We start from the raw sequence: 18,622 nt of genomic DNA on the forward strand, positions 1-18,622 counted from the left end.
ACAAGAGAAAAGAAGCTTTTGGAATGTGGTGCTACAGAAGAATACTGCAGATTATATGGGTAGATCACGTTACTAATGAGGAGGTACTGAATAGAATTGGGGAGACAAGAAATTTATACTACAACCTAACTAAAAGCAGATTTCGGTTGACAGAACACATTTTGAGACATCAAGGGATCACGGGTTTAGTACTGGAGAGAAAAGTGTGAGAGAGAGAGAGAGAGAGAGAGAGAGAGAGAGAGAGAGAGAGAGAGTGTGTGTGTGTGTGTGTGTGTGTTGGGAGGGGGGGAGACAGTATCCAGATTTCGAAGGATGTAGGTTGTCGTAGTTATTCGGAGATGATGAGGCTTGCGCAAAATAGAGTAGCATGAAGAGCTGCATCAATACAGTCTTTAGACTGAGGGTCATATTACAAGTTCTTACAATGCTTTACAAAATTACAAATATTCTTCAGCCACTCTAATCCTTCAGATCACCCTCATAGCCTTTCATTTCACGCATAAGTAAATGGTCCACGGAATGGATTTTTCAGCAGTCACTTTCAGGATTGTCCAATATGCCCCATTTATTCATAAGTTGTTTACGTCTACCTACACTCGTCCTGCCACGGTTCAGAGTTGTTCAAACTTTCCTGAAGAGGTAGAATCCATCGAGCTACTTGCTGGTGTCGTTCACCAAGTTCCGGTTCTTATGTCCACTTACAGCCCATCGCTCTATCCAAGCTGTCTGACAGTCGAATCCTAGCAATTCTTCGCACATTTTCCATAAAGATTACCCGGATTTAAGACTGTTTGCAGGTGCTAGGTCTTGGGGTATAGCACGTTCTGAGTTATCTAGGATTTTTCTGCATGATCTTCTGGCTACCCGTGATCGCCGAACTTCAGGGGGCTCTATGTTTGTTAGGGTGGGAAGCCTGACACATGGGGTGGTCCTGGGTGTTCCAGCGAGTATACGCATTGTCTCCTTCAATTGGACGTCCACTTTAGCTACGTGTGCAGTTCTCATCCAGAATGCCTAACAGTGTTCAGCCGCGATGTAGACAAAGTCTAGTGCTGAAGTCTTCATTGTGCTCTGTCCACAGTCCAGTGTCGTTCCAGATAGTTTCGGCAGGGCAGCATTACGACATCTTAGTTTCTAGTTTGTATCTTCTAGCCGTGAGTAGCACGTTAGAGTGCGATCTAATTTCACTGCGAAGTGTTTTCGCTGCTTCTCATGCCTGACGCGTTTGCCGTTCATAGACAGTTGTAGTTTCTTATTTCTATCTCTATTGTTAAGGTTCATCGTGGTGCTGGTAGTTTTGTTAGGATTTGTTTCTTCAGTGTCGTCCTATTGTACATAATATATATCTGCTGCCGACCTTCAGCTATACCCACGTGCAAGACCAATAAACTTGGAAACAGCTATCCAGAATTTCTATAATGGCATGTGTGTACTATCAAAATGGGGACAGAATACAGGGTTAAAAAGCTCAATCCAACCAAAACCCACGCGGTCCTAAAGAGGTTAGCTCGAAAATCGGGAATGCCTACCATGTTTAAATAATTTAGAAATATGTTAACTGGCAGAATGAGGCGCTTCGGTCATATAAGACGACAAGCTCTGGCGCAGTTGTTCGATCGGTTAATGATGCTACAATGGCACGTTATCAAGATTTACGTGAGTTTGAACGTGGTGTTCTAGTCGGAGCACGAGCGATGGGTTACAGCATCTCCGAGGTAGCGACGGAATGGGAATTTTCCCGTGCGACCATTTCACGAGTGTACCGTGAATGTCAGGAATATAGTAAAACACCAAATCTCCGGCACGCTGCGGCCGGAAAAAGATCGTGCAAGAGCGGGACAAACGACGACTGAAGAGAATCGTTCAATGTGAGAGAAGTGCAACCCTTTCGCAAATTCCTGCAGATTTCGATGCTGGGCCACCAACAAGTGTCAGAGTGCGAACCATTCAACGAAACATCATAGATGTGGGCTTTCGGAGCCTAAGGCCCAGCCGTGTACCCTTGATGACTGCACGACACAAAGCTTAACGCCTCGCCTGAGCCTATCAACAACGACGTTGGACCGTTGATGACTGGAAACATGTTGCCTGGTCGGACGGGTCTCGTTTTAAATTGTATCGAGCGGATGGACGTGTACGGGTATGGAGACAAATGGTTCAAATGGCTGTGAGCACTTTGTGACTTAACAGCTGAGGTCATCGGTCCCCTAGAACTTAGAACTACCTAAACCTAACTAACCTAAGGACATAACACACATCCATGCCCGAGGGAGGATTCGAACCTGCGACCGCAGAGGTCGCGCGGTTCCAGACTGAAGCGCCTAGAACCGCTCGGCCACCGCCGGCGGTATGGAGACAACTTCACGAATCTATGGTCCATGCATGTCAGCAGGGCACTGTTCAAGCTGGTGGAAGCTCTTTACTGGAGTGGGGCGTGTGCAGTTGGAGTGATGTGGGACTCCTGACACGTCTACATACGACTCTTGACTGGTAACAGTTCAGTCTGGAAGCACGCGCTCAGAGCCATTTGAACCATGTGAACTGGTGATACATATGTAAGCATCCTGTCTCATTAGCTGCATCCACTCATGTCCATTGTGCGTTTCAACGGACTTGGGAAATTCCAGCAGGACAATGCGACACCCCACACGTCCAGAATTACTACAGAGTGACTCTACGAACACTCTTCTGAGTTTAAACAGTTCCGCTGGCCACCAAACTCCCCAAGATGTACATTATTGAGCCTATCTGGGATGCCCTGCAACGTGCTGTTCAGAAGAATCTCCACCCCCTCGTACATCTTACGGATTTTGGACAGCACTGCAGGATTCATGATGTTAATTCCCTCCAGCAATACTTCAAACATTAGTAGAGTCCATGCAACGACGTGTTGCGACACTTCTGCGTACTCTCGGGGTCCTACACGATGTTCGGCAGGTGTAACAGTTTCTTTGGCTCTTCAGTGTATATCGTGCACGGCCGAATGGTACAATGCAAAACCGGCGCCGAAGCAACTGTGGTGCACCACGGGCCGCATATGACAGCGGTGAACGACGGCTCTGAAGATGTGTACGGGCGAATAGACGTGCTACTGTTGCGCTGCTGATCGTTCACGGGAACCAAGGGGCTACCGACAGTGTCCCCTGGAACTGGAAAAGGGGGACATGGCAATAATAATAATGTCGTGTGACGAGGGTCGCCCGTCGGGTAGACCGCTCGCCTGGTGCAAGTCTGGTACACAGAGTAGTGTCCGCCATACACCGTAAGATGGCTTGCGAATTACAGATGTAAACATAGAACATCCTTTTATCGGGTGATCGTAGTGTTTCGGCTTATCAGCGTATTTCAGGCGGGAGGCGAGTCCTCTACCTGGTACCCGCCGCCCATTGCCTGTGAATGAGAAGCCCGTCACGCTGTGCACTCCGTGCTGGGTAGCCCCTGTATCGCTGCAGCGGCCCTTCTGGCACTCGCCGGTCCGGCAACAGCGCCGGGAATGCAAGTGCAGCAAGTAATGCGACCGCCTTTGCGCCGCGCCGTCAGCACTTCGGCGGACGTCGCTCTCTCGCGAATTCCTCGCGGTCAGCGATCGCCCCGCCATGCAATAACCCGCCCGCCGCCAACGCGCTCTCCACTGCCCCTCACATTTCACTCCAGTTGTAAGTAAAACTGAAGCACAGGAGAGAGAAGATATAATTTCGCAACAGACGCTCCCAAATTAGAGTTACTGGACATATAATCTCCCATTAGGCCCATAGTACCAAAAGGGTAACTAGAGCAGAAACTGCGTCCATTGGCTATTCCGTCAGTTCTTGGTGAAATATTTTACACATTATGAATGAAAATTGCAGAATATTATACCGGTGTTTTGTCTGCTTTATGCATAATGTGAAGCAGAAACTTTAAGGTGCGAGCACACTGGAAGCGAAGTATCATCACTAAACCATCGCACGACTTCGTACGACCTGAGCCGTGTATCCTAAGCTAGCACGCTACTCACGTATTCCTCAGACTGCTGCATGCTTAGCACTTGAGGTTATGAATTTATGCCTTTGTGTCAATTTTCTTTGCCTGAGGCGAAGACTAAGGCAGCGCAAACGGAGGAAGAAACGGGTAGAAGTGAAGTACACTGCTCGACAACTGCTAAGGAACTACTGACAGTCGCTACGTAACAGCTGCCTATTGCTAAGGAACAACCGATCAATCATAACAAAAGAAAATGTAGAGGGCGGGACGTGTAAAGTGCAGCCAAGATTGTCCTCGAACGCTCTACTTGCGTTCGACATTTAGTCCAGTACGGTATCTGACGAAGGTTGCTATGGAATTTATTAGTGCGACATTCCCTGTGGTACGGCAACATGTCTTCGACACATTATTTGACTGTTTACGATCGTGGACGAGCATTTCGAACCTAGTGGTTAGCACACTGGACCCGCATCCGGGAGGACGACGGTTCAAACCCGCGTCCGTCATCCAATAAACTTGAAAGCAACTATCGAGATTTGTCGGGTACTTCCCTAAATCGCTTTAGGCAAATGCGGGATGGTTCCTTCGAAAGGGCACGATCGCTTTCCTCCTCCGTCCTTCCCTAATCCGAGCTTGTGCTCTGTTTCTAATCACCTAATTGTCAACGACACGTTAAACACTAATCATTTCCTCTTCCTGCTCCTCCTTCACAAGCAGTTCGACCGCTCGAAAGAGTTCAAAGTGTCACTACTGTGGCCACAGCAATGCATGTGACTAAAAGTGTCATCTTACGACTAAAAATGGCCGCTGAAGGTGTAAATGGTATGTCAAAGCATGCCGGTGGTCGCAGACTGGTCGACCACACCGCAAGAGGATCGATACGTAGCGCTAGTAGTGAAAAGAAAAACTGGGAATCGATTACGCCACCCTCGCATTAGCGTTCTGTACTCTTTACGCTGCGCCAACCAATGCCTGGAAACTACGATATCATAAATGGCCCACACCTCCCCTGACCCGTGCCAAAAAGGCTTTTTTTCCCTAAACGCTTTACCATGTGGAATTCCCACTTCTGTCGTTTTTATATCTCCCCAATCCTTGCACTTTATGTAAATCTGGACGAAACTGCTGGTGACGCGTAGGCGTGGTACCCTCGTGAGTCTGAAATCTAGCAGGATGCGATCAGCATTGGTACTGATGACGTGATGCCGTGCGACTTCGGTCGAGAAAGTCGCGCAACTACGCTTCCACTTAGCGCGCATCGTCATAGTGACAATTACACGCTGTTCACAGTTGTCTGTTTCGTGTTTTCTATAACTCATTCCAACGCTGCTCCAGAAAGGAGTTTTAGCTTCCTGAGGAACACTTGGTGAGATGAGACAAACTGTTTAACAACGGCTACATTAGAAACTGAATTAACGGTAAAGATGAATTACTCATTGACGTGCCTGCAGTTTCGTCGTTTTTTCAACTGGGAAGAAGGGAAGATCTTACTAAGCAGGTTCAAAAGCGACCAGAAATATCAATATGGTAAAATGCAGTACTTTGTTATACTGTATTTTGAATTTTAGCCGCGCCCGATTAGCCGAGCGGTGTAAGGCGCTGCATTCATGGACTGTGCGGCTGGTCCCGGCGGACGTTCGAGTCCTCTCTGGGGCATGGCTGTGTGTGTTTGTCCTTAGGAGAATTTAGGTGAAGTAGTGTGTAAGCTTAGGGACTGATGACCTTAGCAGTTAAGTCCCATAAGATTTCACACACATTTGAACATTTTTTTAAAAAATTTTAGGCTTGTATGTGTTGTCTAGGTTTCGTAAAAAAAAATCCCAAATTTGTTCAGAGAAACCTGGCAACCATGCTGCAAATGTTATTTTTAGTGACAACACTGCCAACTTATATGTATGAGTAAATAATTTCATGTTAGCTAAACGACAAAAATCCAGCTGCCTTGGTGATTGGTCACTGTCTGACTGCCACACAAAGGACCCAGGTTCAGTTCCCCAACTCTGCCAGGAATATTTCCCCGGTGGGAGGTCTGGAACGGGTTGCAGTAGCCTCGTGATGCCAGATGTGGTGCTATTTTAGTCAGAAGTAGCGTCTCCAAAGTGGGGAAGGCTACAGTGACGAAGAAGATACGAAGTGTGACTGCGGAGAAGACCAGATTGTTCATTATATGCTTCAATGCCGACGGCATCCAGACTCCTGCACAAAAGATGAACATGAAGGAGCAGGAAGTCGCCAAGTTTTGGGCAAGGGTAATACATTCACAACTGTATATAATATGTACGTTTCTGATGTGAGAATAAATAACAGAAACAGTCTTCTTTGGAAGAGGTCAACACGGAGTTGGATCTGGCTGGTAATAAACGCTTCACGTGTACATAGCTGGTCAAAAGGAGTATTGAGATGGCACGAATGCTGGTGCGCGCGGCCGCGCTGCCGAGGCGTGTGGATGGCGGTACCAGCTACGGGCGAGCAGGCCATGAGTCACGGCCCCGGAAGCTGGGAGTGCAGCGGAATGCGGCCACCAACCAGGCTAGAGGCTAGTTACCATGCGCCGGCGCACTAGCCGCCTAGCTGCCTCCCCAGGCGATCGGCTCCTCATCCTGAGCGGACAGCGGAACGGCCGCACTGGCCCACTCGTGCAGGTCGAGAAAAAGGCATTCACTGGTGCGATACTGGGAAACTGAACAAACTACATACAACACTTGTACGGGCCACACTTGTGAAACTGCACAAAAAATGAAGGAAGGAATACGAAATACCAGTGCTCGTGTTAGTAAGAAGTACGGTGGAATGTTCCTTCGGACATTCGTCCGTGGCAACGCAGCGACTGCCGCCTTCAAGAAAAACACGAAATGTATTCACAGTTACGACATGAACCACCATCGGCCATATTTGGAATGGCGACAGTGAAAACTGTGCCGGACGGGATTCGAACCGCTTTGTGCGCGCCGTCGAATTAACCGCTTCGGCTATCCGTGCACGAATGTGTCAGCCATGTGTCTACAACGTGTACTCGTAGATCGGTTATGTTTATTCCCCTACATGGGAGACATTATACTTGGAAGTTGATAGCCCGTGTCGGCGGGTAACACTGCATAGTACTTCCAAACAATACAGGCATTGCAATATCGTATTTATCCGCGCGACAAAAAAAAAAAAAAAGCTAGAAGCGTGAAAGATCTCTTGCGCGCGTCGTTTGGTGATGATCGAGTGCTCAGCCGCCACTTTCGTCATGCTTGGCCTCCCAGGTCCCCAGACTTCAGTCGTTGCGATTATCGGCTTTGGGGTTACCTGAAGTCGCAAGTGTATCGTGATGGACCGACATCTCTAGGTATGCTGAAAGACAACATCAGACGCCAATGCCTCACCATAACTCCGGACATGCTTTACAGTGTTGTTCACAACATTATTCCTTGACTACAACTATTGTTGAGGAATGATGGAGGACATATTGAACACTTCCTGTAAAGAACATCATCTTTGCTTTGTCTTACTTTGTTATGCTAATTATTGCTATACTGATCAGATGAAGCGCCATCTGTCGGACATTTTTTGAACTTTTGTATTTTTTTTGGGTTCTAATAAAACCCCATGTCATTCCAAGCATGTGTGTCAATTTGTACCTCTCTATCTACATTATTCCGTGATTTATTCAGTTTTCAAATTTACGCTGACTTTTTCGTCAGCTAGTACATAATGGATGCATGAGTAGACAGATGGATGACGTAACGGTAAAGTGACCGAGTCTCGGTCGGGCACAAATTTTCACTGCCGTCATTCCATTATGCAGCTGATGGAAGCCCATATTTGGAACTACAAATAATTCCATGCCTTTCATTTCTCGTCACCACTCCCAGATCACCTTATCAGGTACAGAGTTGAAGAGCGAAGGGGGTAGAGTACGTTATCCTGTCTCATTCCGATTTTAATCTTGAAGGCCTCTGAAAGATAAAGGCCAATAATTATAATAATAAATTAAAAGAAGGAGTTGCACTGACAGCCACGGAAGATCAGGAAACGGAAGGTGGGTCAAACGGGTCGAAAGGCTACAAAAACAGGGTGCATGTTCATATCGTGTCGTGTGAAAGAAACACACACACACACACACACACACACACACACACAGAGAGAGAGAGAGAGAGAGAGAGAGAGAGAGAGATGAAGACGGGTGGGAGATAGGGGCGGGAGAGGGGGACACGACGATAGCGGGAGGGGAGACGGAAGAAGGGAGGGGAAGGCCTGAGTAAGGGCGCGTGTGTGTGGGGTGGGGGGCGAGGGGAGGGTAAGGGGCAGGGTTAGGGATTCCAGTCCCGTGCCCCTCCCGGTCCTCCTACACGACCAGAAACACACGCAAGCGCACGCGCGCCCGCTCGCGGGGCTCTTCCAAATAAACAAATGTGAATGGTAACGAGGGGGCGACGGAAGTGGCCTGCCGCGCACTTGGACGTGTGTGGCGTACCTTGTTTAGGAGCGGCGCCACGCACCATCGGCCCGCGCGGCCAGAATGGGTTCCCCTCCCCCCCCCTCCCGCGCACGCACGCAGGACTTGCAGCGCAGCGGGCAGCGCCTGTCGCGGCCAGAAGCCGCCCGAGATCAAAGCGACGTCGCCGCCCGCCTCCCCGCCCGGCCGCGGCTAATGGCCCCGCAAATACAGCCAGCCCACACTGGGCCTCCTCCCTCCGACCTCCTCGTTGTCAGCTCCGGCAAGCCGCAGATACGCCCAGCCTGTAGTTTCCGGAAGGCCAGTTGCAAAGGAAACTGATTCGGATACGTTTACTGCGCGCAACCCAGGAGAATCTGCGCGACAGGAATGCTCCTGCGACCGATGACATACACTAGATAGTATACACTTCCCCGACAAAAAACGTGAAGCACTCACAAGACACAGTCGAATGACAAACTTAACTTCGTACACGTACACAAAACCAGCAGGTATGTAAATGATTACAATTGCAGTTGGTAACCTTGGTCATACTGAGCAACACAGATGAATTGACACTAATTTTAAAGATTAATGAAAAGTGTCTCTTCTGTATTATTACACACTACCTGATTACCCAGTTTTGCCCATGTATGTATATGTGTACATGTTCTAATCTTCTATTAGTTCATCTCCTCCACTCGTCTCTCTGTCCATCTCCTCCACTCGTCTCTCTGTCCATCTCCTCCACTCGTCTCTCTGTCCATCTCCTCCACTCGTCTCTCTGTCCATCTCCTCCATCCCTCTCCCTGCCCACCTCCTCCATCCCCCACTCTTTCCATTTCCTCCACACCCATCTCTGACCATCTCCTCCCCCTCTGTCAATTTCCTCCTCCTCTCCCTGTTCATCTCCTACTCCCCCTTATTTCTCTCTCTTCTTCCCCCTGACACTATCCATCCCCTCCTCTTTCCTCCACCTGTCAATCTCCTTATCTTCCTACCTGTGCCCATCTCCTAATTCCCCCTCTCTCTGTCCACCTCCTCCTTCCTGCTTCTCTCTCCACGTTACCGCTTATGCCCCAATAGGAGCTGGTCGTTCTTACCCCCACAGTTTTTCTTTCCAGACTATAAATAATGTTCCTTGAAATAGATTCCCGGGTTTAGGTGGTGCATTTTACCTAGAGCTTTACCTGCCTACACACATGGGTCTATGTTTCACACATGTTAACCACATTTCACACGTATCTGTACTCATATTTTGCCGTATCTCTGGTGAATTTTACCCCTGCAGTTTCATTTTCACACATTTCACACTCTCCTGGTTACTAGGCAGATGCGCTGACCACTACGCCATCTGGGCACAGAGGTCACCTCTCCCTCACGGACTACACTAGCATCGCCCCCCCCCCCCCCCCCCCAACACACGCAACTTCTCAGGTTAAACCAAACACTACTGATGTATTGCCCCTGCACATTAGCCTCATTACTCGCGACATCTCGTCGATTCCCGTAATTATGGTGATGGCAGCCATTGAATCCTTCAGTGCAGATGTGCACTACGCTCGGAACTCGTACGGGAATCGGAGGCTAATGAGCATGGGCACTACATCAGTGGTGTTTGGTTGAAGCTGAGAAGCTGCGTCTGATGGGAGGGATGCTAATGTAGTCCATGAGGTTCGGGTGACTACTGTGACCAGATGGTGTAGTGGTCAGCGCGCCTGCCTAGTAACCCGGAGACACGGGTTCTAATCCCGATCCGGCACAAATTTGTAACTAGACACATTAATATAAATCAATGGTCACTGACAGCTAGTGACTTTAATTCCTTTGTGTCCTGATTCATAGCGGATGCAGGAATAAAATTGTGTCTGTTCTTTCGGTCATGTCCAAAAGAACAGACACCACATGAATATCTACAAAAGTAATGCAAGGGTAATGCGCAATAACCGAAACTTGAAGGGTTGCCAGAAGAATAGAAGAAACATGTTAGTATGACTATTAGTATTAGGTAGAGACGTAGAGTGCAAGGCGTCTTCATCTGTCCAACAAGGGATCCTACGCACTGAGAAACCGCTGATTTCACTCTCTGTAATTGCCGATTGGGTCGTAAGAAACGACTCATCACGTCCCATCCGTAACGAAGCAGTCCTATATGCCACATATACATGTCATCAAACGTAAAGCAAGGCAAAGTTCCACGGAACAGCGGAATTCCAGAACGATCAGCCTCGGATGACCAACAGCATACAGCAAATCGTATGTACCTGATCACAATCTTCAATTAAGCCTGTACACTATTAAGGACTTACAAAGCTTGCCTGTATATGCCTCTGGAGTAGGGTTATTGGTTTCCGTCGTACCTCTCTCTACTTGTACGTCACTTTCTATGTGACGAGTACTTGAACCTACGGGTTCGATTAGACAACAAAATCTGACACTTCCATGTTCTTGGTCTGTAATGCCGTAAGTTACTATGTACAGGGTGTTACAAAAAGGTACGGCCAAACTTTCAGGAAACATTCCTCACACACAAAGAAAGAAAATATGTTATGTGGACATGTGTCCGGAAACGCTTACTTTCCATGTTAGAGCTCATTTTATTACTTCTCTTCAAATCACATTAATCATGGAATGGAAACACACAGCAACAGAACGTACCAGCGTGACTTCAAACACTTTGTTACAGGAAATGTTCAAAATGTCCTCCGTTAGCGAGGATACATGCATCCACCCTCCGCCGCATGGATGCGCTGATGCAGCCCTGGAGAATGGCGTAATGTATCACAGCCGTCCACAATACGAGCACGAAGAGTCTCTACATTTGGTACCGGGGTTGCGTAGACAAGAGTTTTCAAATGCCCCCATAAATGAAAGTCAAGAGGGTTGAGGTCAGGAGAGCGTGGAGGCCATGGAATTGGTCCGCCTCTACCAATCCATCGGTCACCGAATCTGTTGTTGAGAAGCGTACGAACACTTCGACTGAAATGTGCAGGAGCTCCATCGTGCATGAACCACATGTTGTGTCGTACTTGTAAAGGCACATGTTCTAGCAGCACAGGTAGAGTATCCCGTATGAAATCATGATAACGTGCTCCATTGAGCGTAGGTGGAACGAAACTAAAATGAGCTCTAACATGGAAATTAAGCGTTTCCGGACACATGTCCACATAACATCTTTTCTTTATTTGTGTGTGAGGAATGTTTCGTGAAAGTTTGGCCGTCCCTTTTTGTAACACCCTGTATACCCGAATCTTCAAACTTACAGGCCGGGATAACCGTTTGTTCTGGTAATTAACTGGAGGTTCTAGTAAGGCGCATCTATATTTTTATAAACTAGTGGCTGTGCTCTTCTTGCAGATACGCGAAGAAGCAATAAAATGCAGGTCAGCAAGTCAACCCAGAGTTGCATTACCCTATCATTAGCATCTTTGCCTCCTTACCGTAACATCCGAGTCATTCTGTACTGTTTCCAACCAGAAACACCTGAAAACTGACAGCTTCATCCCGTCGCCTTTACACTCATGTACGCAGCCGCTCGTGTATCAAGAAACGGATGATCTAAAATCCTGCATCACTTTTGATCTGAGCGTGAGCTTCTGACGCAGTATGTTGCGGTAGATATAGGGTAGCGACAAATGGAATGCATTCGAATAATATCAGGTGGTGCTCAGGAAATTAGATGAAGAAATGAGACAGTAATAATAGTAAATGATTTTAAAGTAATTGAAAAGCCACGATCGCTTCAATCGTTTATTAGATGACCGGTATCAGCACTCTGAAGGTGCCATCATCAGATCTGTGAAGGTATAACATAACAGGTTTGAGGGAGGCCTTACATGAGTTAACTATATGTGTGCACTCCGTCTTCAGGCCACAAGTGGCCCATCGGGGCCATCCGACCGCCGTGTCATCTTCAGAGAGGATGCGGATAGGAGGGGCGTGTGGTCAGCACACCGCTCTCCCGGTCGTTATGATGGTTTTCTGTGACCGGAGCCGCTACTATTCGGTCGAGTAGCTCCTCCATTGGCATCACGAGGCTGAGTGCACCCCGGAAAATGGCAACAGCACATGGCGGCTGGATGGTCACCCATCCAAGTGGCGGCCACGCCCGACGGCGCTTAACTTCGGTGATCTCACGGGAACCGGTGTATCCACTGCGGCAAGGCCGTTGCCAGTTAACTATATACATTACAGTTATTACAGAACAACATACCTGAAACGTGGATTAACATTTATAAAACCATATGGACATCATGGCATATGAGACAGACCGTCTGATAAAATCATTGTCACAACCAATAAAAAATAATAAAAAACTGCTCTCATGGTCGTTCTTTCCATAAAAAAGGAATAGGGCAGTGATGATGCCGACCGGTGTTAGGCGAGCAGTGGTAGTTTCATCTGGTGACTTCAGTTTTATATTTTATGGAAAGAACGACCATGAGAGCAGTTTTTTATTATTTTTTATTGGTTGTGACAATGATTTTGTCAGATGGTCTGCCTCATATGCCACGATGTCCATATCGTTTTATAAATGTTAATCCACGTTTCAGGTTTGTGGTTCTGTAATAATTGTAATGTATATAGTTAACTCATGTAAGGCCTCCCTCAAACCTGTTGTGTTATACCTTCACAGATCTGATGATGGCACCTTCAGAGTGCTGAAACCGATCATCTAATAAACGATTGAAGCGATCGTGGCTTTTCAATTATTTTAAAACCAGAGTGTTCGCCCCCGACACACCATGTGTTCACTGCAAAATAGTAAATGAGTTTTGCTTTTTGGGTAGCAAAATAACTGACCGTTTCCGAGGTAGAGGAGACTAATAATACGGAGACTGGGAATGGCACGGAAACTTTCATGAACGGGAGAAATTTGTTAGAACAGAGAAGAATCTTTTCGAAGCATCCAGAACATTGCGACGCCTTCAAATGTCGCCCTTATCTCTGTCTCACGCCACACGGTCTACACTGGAAACTCGCAGAGCGGGGGACGCTCCACATCGTACCCTGCATTCTATCCCCGGTAACTTCGAAACAAATTGTGTATTCCAGAGAACGATAAAGACGGATATCCAAAGCGTGCTACCGCCGCAGTCTAAATATGTCGATGTCCTCTTTCTGCACAATCTATGGATATGTATGTATACACACAATTGATCGGCTGCTTTCGAGCTGACACGTGACCGCCACGAGAACAGTTTATATTGGCTCAAGGTAAATGTATCTTGTCAGCGTTTTCCGGCGAGGCACGCCATCCCTCCCCTCAGAAGCAGTCCTTGCATTATTTTCCAGCGGGCAGACTCGAGCAGCGGGTCAATACCTGTTAATATACGATCAAAGGGCAGACGGCACAGTAATCTGGCGGTGCGGTACTCACTGAAGTCGATCAGCAGGCGGCCGTAACCCTGTCGTTGGTACGGCGGCAGCGTCAGGATGCAGGACACGTTGTAATTCAGGAACGAATTCTTCTCCTGCAACAACGAGGAAAGAAAGGGGGCTGTAACACAGTGCCTCGTATGTGTCATTAGCACATAGGAAAACAATTTCAATTTTTTTTCCCCTTCTGAGTAACAGTAAACTTGTGAAACTACTCCCGCATCGGATGGAAAACCAATGAAACGTCCCTTGTAAAAAATGTATTGTTTTTCATATTTGTAAATTCTTAGGGTGAAATAATTACTCTGCAAGCGAATCAGTCACGAAATGTATCTATAACGCCAAGGACTAGAGAAAGAAAATTTGTTGTAATTCACGAACAGTGAAATAAAACAGCCATTTTGGTTTTACATTTCTGTTTTGAAAGTTCTGTAATTCCAATGGTATCTAATAACTGATTTCGTGTAATATATTAAATCTCATAAAATTTATGATTCCATTTGTGTACTAGTGGGTCAAGCTTGTCCAATATATGTTCGCAATATTTTGCATTTACAAATGAAGCCATAATTAAGAAAATTTGGGTTAGCATTGTTATCTTTCAGTATTTTATATAATATGATGTATATCCTATGTAAAAGTATTTTTTTTTTATCGTATACGCCAGTGTCAGCATAAAATAAGCACGGTTTTGTGGATAGTTACTCATAAAATTGTTAAACTTTTAATTGTTAACTTAATAAATTTGCACTGTAGCTTTGTTGACTTGATTGTTAAGAAAGATGTAAATAATAGGACACAGTTTTGAGACGCAACCACTGTATTCTACGTCTGTGCAATACTCTAATTATTGTAATACAGTATTGCGACTATGTAGCCTGTTATGTGGAGTGGCTCCCACTAAGAAGTAGTGGTGCAGTTTGTCATAAATAAACGAATATAAAACGATTTGGTGCCTGAATTATTTCATGGAATTCACACAACTTGATCCAGTTAGCAGATGAAATGGACCGAGGCAACGACTATTCCAGCAGCAACAACAGCAGCGGCGGCAGGAAGCAGATTACTCCGAGTTACACAGAACTAAGATACGTATAAGAAATCAACTGAACTATATATGTGTCACTGCAGAACTAATTACTGAAGTGTAATGTTTTGGAAACTGTTCTAGCAGTAAACATTTACATTTGTCTCAAACTAAGTCTTTGAGTGGTGGAGGTCAATGTGATCAGTAAGAAAGACCCCCATGATCACACGTTTCTTGAATGTCTATGGAACACAGGAATAATTTTTCAGGTTTTAGTGGTTAAATCAAATAATCTCTTTTCGATGTTCAAAATTTCGCCCCAGCAAAATTTCACTGCCTCCCCACGTAACGTAACAAAGAAGTTTCGTTACAACAGTGTATACGAGAAATGTTAAAGGAAATCTGTAAACTTGATTCAATTTTTTTGTAAAACAAAAGATTCGGAAGCGTGGCCTTCCTCTTCCTGTAGGTAACATCAGAAGTTGCTTAAGAAGGTACGTGTGATTGGGCTCTGAAATTTATATATGTAATTTATTGAAAAGTAAATCCGTCTGCGTCCATTGCAGGAATCTTTTAGTTTATCCACCTTCAGCAACTGTATTTCTATTTGTACTCATCTGGGTCTTGGTCTCATAATGTAACGTATGATGTCCATGTATTTCAATTTGTTGAAATAATCAGCAACCAGTTGCAGAAAATAAATTTTACTCCTTTACCGCTTTCATGCACTTGGTCGCTTTCTTCAGAAGGGCATAATTATCGCATTATTTGCGAGTGTCAAAATGAGTGCAAGTATGCAGTGTATTGATGTGATCATGTGGATCATAGTGGCTGATCCACATGACCACTGCAATATGCTGCATACATCTACTTATTTTTGACATTGGCAAATAATCCGATAATTATGCCCTTCTCATTCTTCCCGCACAAGATAGTGACTCGAACGGGGTGAAGCCCTTATCCGTGGTACAATGCGAGGTATTCTCTGCCGCTCAGTTCATAGTGTTTTCCAGAGCATGAATGTGGATGTAGATACAGGGTGTCCAGGAAAAGAGTCCCTGATTTCAAGTTAAAAAGCTCGAAAACAACGATCGATAGACGAGGGCAATAAACGCTATGTTTACTGTGAACGCTTAAGAATTTTATACGGAAATTATACAGAAGTTTCGAAATGATTCGAAAAACTGCTAACAGGTGACGCTGTAATCGCAAGCGTAGTGCCTTTAAATAGTGCGCCACAGCTCAACAGTTCCACTGCTGAAACGCGAAAGAGGATAGCAAGCCGAAGGAAAAGGTTTAAATCACGTATCCCATCGAGCAAAGAGTTCCTCTGATACTAGAGTACCACAGGTTATACTACAGTCCCAAGGCAATAAGGCGTTGTTCACAAACACGATATAATGTTCCAAAAGTTCTCGACGCGAAAACCACTCGCAAGCTCTTCGTCAAATTTCAACGGACAGGCAACGGTGCTTACGATCTAGGGCGGAATGTTGGTCCCAGGCAAACTGTAGTTACTCCTGAAAATGTCGCCACGGTTTCTGGAATTATTCAGCAAAATCCAGGCAAATCCGTCAGAAAAATTACGGCAGAGATAGGTTAGAAGCGTTTCAGCACGCAGAACATACTGAGACAACGCCTACACAAGTTTCCGTTCAAAATCCAAAGCGACCAGGCCATACCTATACGAGCTGTGCGACCTTTCCGAACGAGATTCTCACAATGGATGATAACGAAGAGTTTCATTTTGGCTGCAACTGATTTACCGATGAAGCACACTTCCACGAAGAGTTTCATTTTGGCTGCAACTTATTTACCGATGAAGCACCGATGAAGCACACTTCCACCTGAATGGGGTTGTGATGAAACAAAACGCCAATTTAAGGGTTCCGAAAATCTCCATGTGCGTGAAGCGAGACCACTGTATTTTCCCAAAGGTACTGTTTGGGCTTTGGTATGTAGCAGAGACATTAATGCTCTTTTTTCAACCGAGAAAAGATCACTCGTGAACGTTACGTTGCAGTTTTGGATCCATTTGTTGCCACACAGGCACCGAGTGGTTCATGCAAGATGGGGCCGGACCACATCGTACAGAAAAGGTGTTTCGCTTTCTTGATGAATACTTCGGGGACGGAGTCAGTGCGTATTTCGAAAACATTGTGATGAGATTGCAAAGACTGCTTACATAGGACGAGTTTAATGATGCACGCTGATACTGTACGAGCTGCACAGCGTAAAGCGCCAACTGTTAGTAATTTTTCGAACCATTTCGGAACTTCGGCACAATTCTTACGGCTTTCACAATAAACCTACCTTTTGTCGCATTTATCTGTCAGTCTTAGTTTTCGAAATATTTAAATTTGACATCAGGGACTCCTTCGCTGGAAACCATGTAGCGTATACCAATTGATGGATTCTAGAGTTCCGGATCACAGACATCGGGTCAGTCCAGAATGAATCCCACACTCATCCGTGGAATGGGCGCTATTTTGAAACGTCCTGGCAGACTGGATGTGGATGCCGGATCGGGACTCAAAACCGGAACCTCACCTTTGGTGGACAATGCTCCACAGATTGAGCTACCCAAAAGACTCTCGAAACGCCCTCAAAGCTTTATTTCCGCCGCTACCTCTACCCTAATTTCCAGATTCAAAAAGCGAGTTTCTGTACTAGAGTCCTGGTCAGCGCAAAGATTTAATCTTCCAGGAAGTATCCAAACGTGCAAATCATCGTATTCCAAGAACCTGCTATGAGCTGAGTGACCACTTTTTTTCGTTTCACCTCGTTGTCGGACCTGTACAGAGTATGCGATGGTGTCTGTCAATACAGAGTCTGGCTCTGAAAAATACTCCCTATCTGCCATTCTAATAATTATGAAGCACATTCACAACAAATATAGGCATGTATACGCTGGTCAAGGTTAACAGCGTCTCTTAAATTTTCATTCACAGAGTGTTAAAGGTAGAATGAAACTGCTACAATAACGGTACAGACATGTCTTCCCCCGTGCTTAACATAGACTAAATGGGCGTATATTGGAAGGTAAGATGCGCACAAAATGTTTTACAGTGTTTTGTAACTGAGGACTGACATGTGTGATACTCGTAGAATAAGAATTGTATCACGGAAATAATTAGTGTTGGTTGTATTTAGAGAACAGTAGTGTTGCCCTATCCATGAAATTTATATATTCATTTTATTCCGATTGGGTTCGGACATTGGCCCATATACCCAATTATAAGATTCAGAGACGCTACGAAAAATTAAATTGTGGTTACTTTATGCACAAGAAATACGGAATGTAAGTGCGAATCCAAGGACCAAGAATGGAGAAACCTGGACCTTTCTTTGTTTTCTTTGTACGCACCGCGCGTAACTTCGTAGAAGCAGCACAATGAGTGGACTGTGTGTGTTCAACCTATGACCTGTGGACTATGAACGGATCGGATGTGTGCCCAGTACTCCACGCAACACAAACCATCCTTTGGCCTATCTACTATGTGGGCGTCACACAAGTATATATTCTTATCTTCCAAATGACTTTCATGGGAGGAACTTTGATACACACATGAGAGAGAGAGAGAGAGAGAGAGAGAGATGACCATGCCACACACCGTAATTTCTATCCAACTCCTTGGTTCAATTCACAGCACATTCTTCCTACTAAGCCAACTGCCAACTCAACGGAAGCTATCCATCCACCCATTCCATAGGATGTACTTAAAGGCGATGTAGTAGAGCACCGACTTATAATGGTTTAAAATTTGTTTCGCCTGTTCCTCAAAGGACTCTTCTCATATTACGAAATACCGAGCGAAGCGAAGTAATTCTCA

The 18,622-nt window shown here is 45.8% G+C and overlaps 1 protein-coding gene across 1 annotated transcript in view; it reads right to left on the reverse strand.

Moving 5' to 3' along the window:
• The window catches only part of LOC126194863 (histone acetyltransferase KAT7), a 603,999-nt gene that overhangs the window by 179,549 nt on the left and 405,828 nt on the right, over window positions 1-18,622 (reverse strand). The window contains exon 8 of the mRNA XM_049933208.1: window positions 13,764-13,857. Coding sequence (XP_049789165.1) covers window positions 13,764-13,857 — 94 coding nt within the window. The remainder of the gene's footprint in view (window positions 1-13,763; window positions 13,858-18,622) is intronic.

This window comes from Schistocerca nitens, chromosome 7, assembly GCF_023898315.1.
Source record: "Schistocerca nitens isolate TAMUIC-IGC-003100 chromosome 7, iqSchNite1.1, whole genome shotgun sequence".
Taxonomy (NCBI): Eukaryota; Metazoa; Arthropoda; class Insecta; order Orthoptera; family Acrididae; genus Schistocerca; species Schistocerca nitens.